Source organism: Zingiber officinale, chromosome 9A (genome assembly GCF_018446385.1).
Source record: "Zingiber officinale cultivar Zhangliang chromosome 9A, Zo_v1.1, whole genome shotgun sequence".
NCBI lineage: Eukaryota > Viridiplantae > Streptophyta > Magnoliopsida > Zingiberales > Zingiberaceae > Zingiber > Zingiber officinale.
Window position 1 is genome coordinate 102951218 of NC_056002.1, and position 3352 is coordinate 102954569.

General features: G+C 35.8%; 1 protein-coding gene across 1 annotated transcript; it reads right to left on the bottom strand.

Moving 5' to 3' along the window:
• Positions 1–360: 360 nt before the first annotated feature.
• Positions 361–3205, bottom strand: LOC122020792 (DNA-directed RNA polymerase III subunit 2-like). Its single transcript, XM_042578814.1, has 5 exons — positions 3062–3205; positions 1986–2070; positions 1777–1880; positions 732–860; positions 361–626 (listed from the first exon to the last, which is right to left on the bottom strand). Exons 1-5 carry the CDS (start codon positions 3095–3097, stop codon positions 576–578), a joined length of 405 nt encoding a protein of 134 aa, XP_042434748.1. The 5' UTR covers positions 3098–3205; the 3' UTR covers positions 361–575.
• Positions 3206–3352: the final 147 nt, after the last annotated feature.

Here is a 3352-nt window from a genome sequence, read left to right on the forward strand (position 1 = left end):
TACTATAAGAGATAGATCATGTTAACATATTTCGCCTGCAGTTAATGGTGTATTGGTATACCTTAGGAACTGTTTTACTTATTTCTCATTATATTTTGTATACATCCTATCTGTCCACCAGACAACGTGATAGCATGTATTCTCCCTAACAAAATGGCACTTGATCACTGAGGTCTACTACTAGCAACGGTGTAGTAGTTTATAGGACCGGGATTCATGGATCGGCAATCTTTCCCTCATGGAAGGATTAATTGGCTGTTAAAACTGGCAACATGGCAAGAAAGCACTGGCAAAGCACAGTTTCTTGAGGTTTGATTAACTTAAGCTACCATATTAACTAAAGCTCGACAATTCAACATATTTGGAGTATAAAACAAGATTCAGCTTTGCCCTTCTCTTCTGAAAGAAATTTGTTTTTCTAATGGTTTCTGATTATAATTACATGAATAAGGTCCAAAATAAAACAGTTCAAGGTCAAACATTTTAATCTTTTTACAAAACTATCATTCTTCTATTCTCGCAGGCACCCTCTTTCCTCCTCAATGATATGCTTTAAGCAGAACATCCACTTGTACTCATGCTTCAACTAATTTCAAACGTGGAACGACGTTCATGGCCTGCAACTCCTGATAACACAGGAGAAAGACAAAAGGAATAATATGAGACCATTCATCCTACATCAGACAAGCAAATGACATGGAACGACACTATATAACAATATAAGTTCTTGCCTGGAATAGAAGCTTGCAGGCGTATGGAAGTCTGATGGTGGATATATTTTTGCCATTTTTACACATTGAACAAAATGCCGTCTTCAACTTGTAGTTATAGTACCCTAAGAGACCACACTGGCTGCAGACCTGGAAGGATAATGATTTTAAAGTCAGTAACTGATAGTTTAAAATCCAAAGCCAAAATGTTTTCCAACAATATGTTGGATATCAAAACAAGAAATATACTAGTGATTTTGAAAATTACAGATGACGAAAAATGATAATGGGCATGGTCCTAACTTTCAATAACTACACACTCCTGGTTTGATTAAAATCTACTTACAGTTCAATGTTGTTCCACATTAGTGGATACATGGAACTGTTGTAGGAACAAATGCAAGAGACTTTAACGGGATTTACATTACCTGTATGCATAGGGTACATGTTACTAACAAGTACACATCTTTATCCAGATTGTCAGAGGTGCTACATGAAACATACCGATCCAGCTATGATCAGATTCAGGTGAGAAAAGAATTCATAGATTTCAGGTGGTTTGAGTATCGAAGTAGTTTCAAAAATAAAAATAAAAAGTAAGGTTTTACAGGTAACCAATCGATTACTTTTTCCTACTTATATCTATTGTATCATTTATTGCATGTCAAAGACTATGTAGGATTAACTTAAAAGAACTTCATAAGAGTTCAGATTTTTTGTACTCAGCCATAGGTAGGAGCTGCCTCATTAAGGATGTTTTCCCTATCTGACATGTGTCCTAGGATTCAAGATTTGACACACTGGATTTGCTACCCTGGCCTGACTTGATGAAATCAGGTCAGGCGAGTCAACCAATTCTACTCTCCCAACTTTTGTTTCTAACTCAGTCCCTACCAACCAAGTCAACCCACAAGTTTGATAACATCCTTCTGATGTGCCTGCAAATCTATTCTAGGAATTTGCCAAACTGGGAAAATAAACCACATTTAATGTAGAAAATTACTGGGCAAAAGTTTTAATATGAACCAATATTGATCCAACGGCACTTTTCAGCTTGTTCAAGTACCTGAACTTGGTATGGGTCACTGGACAACATCAAACGTTCAAATATCAACATACTCGCACCATATGCTATCAAACAGTCACGTTCCATTTCTCCTAGACGCAGTCCTGCAAGAGGGAGACAAATTTTTTTTCAAGAAAAGAAACTTTTAGTTGAAGATTCAAACCACCACCATTTGCTGTCAGTTTCAAACATAATTATGATCAAACAACCTCCATCTCGGCTTCTTCCTTCAGTAGGTTGTCTAGTCAGCATCACACGAGGCCCTGTGGCGCGAGCATGCATTTTATCAATTACCTGTAGGTCAAGAAGATGATGAACATTATTTACCAAAAAGTCTATGCTGAAATACCATACGTTCGAAATGCGATTGAAAACTAAGATCAGACCAGATATTTCTAAGTTTGATAAGGAAATCCTTCTTGTTCCTACTTTATTGTCGGATTCAATCATGCATACTCCATTGTCTGTTCCTATTTCATTTTCTTCCCCATACTAGTAACAGAACCTAAAACAATACAAACCTACAAGATCTAAGCATGTAACCGCTTGAGATTCTACTACCCTCGCGTCGCCAATTTTAGTCCCTGAGCTAACTTTAATTTAGACCTTCCTGTTGTTGTTAGAAAATAACATTGCAAATACACTACTACAAAAGTACACACGCAATTCCACATTATATTTTGTTATTCTTCTTTGTAGTCCTCAATGACATTTTGGAACTAATTTCTCTTCCACCCTCTTTATAAACCCGCAGGTAGAGGTGTTGTTTACATTGCAAACATCACCAGAAGGTTGTAAACCAATCAAGGGCTCAATTGGAGGAAAAGAGATAAACAGAAATTTATGGTGTTGATTATCTTCATAATTTTTCTCCTACGGATAAGATTGCACGTTAGACTCAAATTTGCTAAGAGAATGTTTCTACATAGTGCCAGTAATATTTCCTTAAGGCTAGGGGTGGTATCTGATATCCTTTTTAAGCATTGATCACACTTTGTACAACCCTCAGATGACTTGTTGACAATGAACAGAACTCTAAAACAGTCTTAAGAATACGAAGACAATCAAAGATTTTTAGTTCCAAGTATGATTATAGAATTAAATTTTTGTCTTACCAAACAATATTTAGTAGCATTGTTGATACCTAACAACATTACACAGACCATGAATCACAAAAACATTTTGATAGCAAAGAAACAATTCAGGAACGAGATAATCTCATTGAAACTTTGCCAAATCTCTTTGCAAGGAGGACAAATGAGAAATGAAATATGTGTACAATTACCATATGTTTCAACTTCTGATAGTAGATTGGTCCCATGAAAATGTATGCTTGTAATGGAAAGCCTGTAATGCCTGGAACATTCAAATTACATGTCAAATATTTTCTGGTCAGCAGCACAAGTTGAAATAACAGTTAAGGAAAAGGTCGCGAGAATCAACAAAAAACATAGAGTGGACACAAAATTTTAAGCATATAAACAAGTAGCTACCAAAACAATAAACAATGTGCATTGTTATTAATCATGCTCTCCATTTTTTTTTTCAGTACATGTAATGGAACGAAGTACAACAT

Excerpts from the sequence above, each read along its gene's own strand:
- LOC122020792 (XM_042578814.1), bottom strand. The coding sequence starts at position 3,097 with ATGGGACCAATCTACTATCAGAAGTTGAAACATATG. Across the intron at positions 2,071-3,061 it reads ATCAGAAGTTGAAACATATG|GTAATTGATAAAATGCATGC; the intron begins GTAATTGTACAC and ends CTTGACCTACAG. Across the intron at positions 627-731 it reads CCTGCAAGCTTCTATTCCAG|GAGTTGCAGGCCATGAACGT; the intron begins GCAAGAACTTAT and ends CTGTGTTATCAG.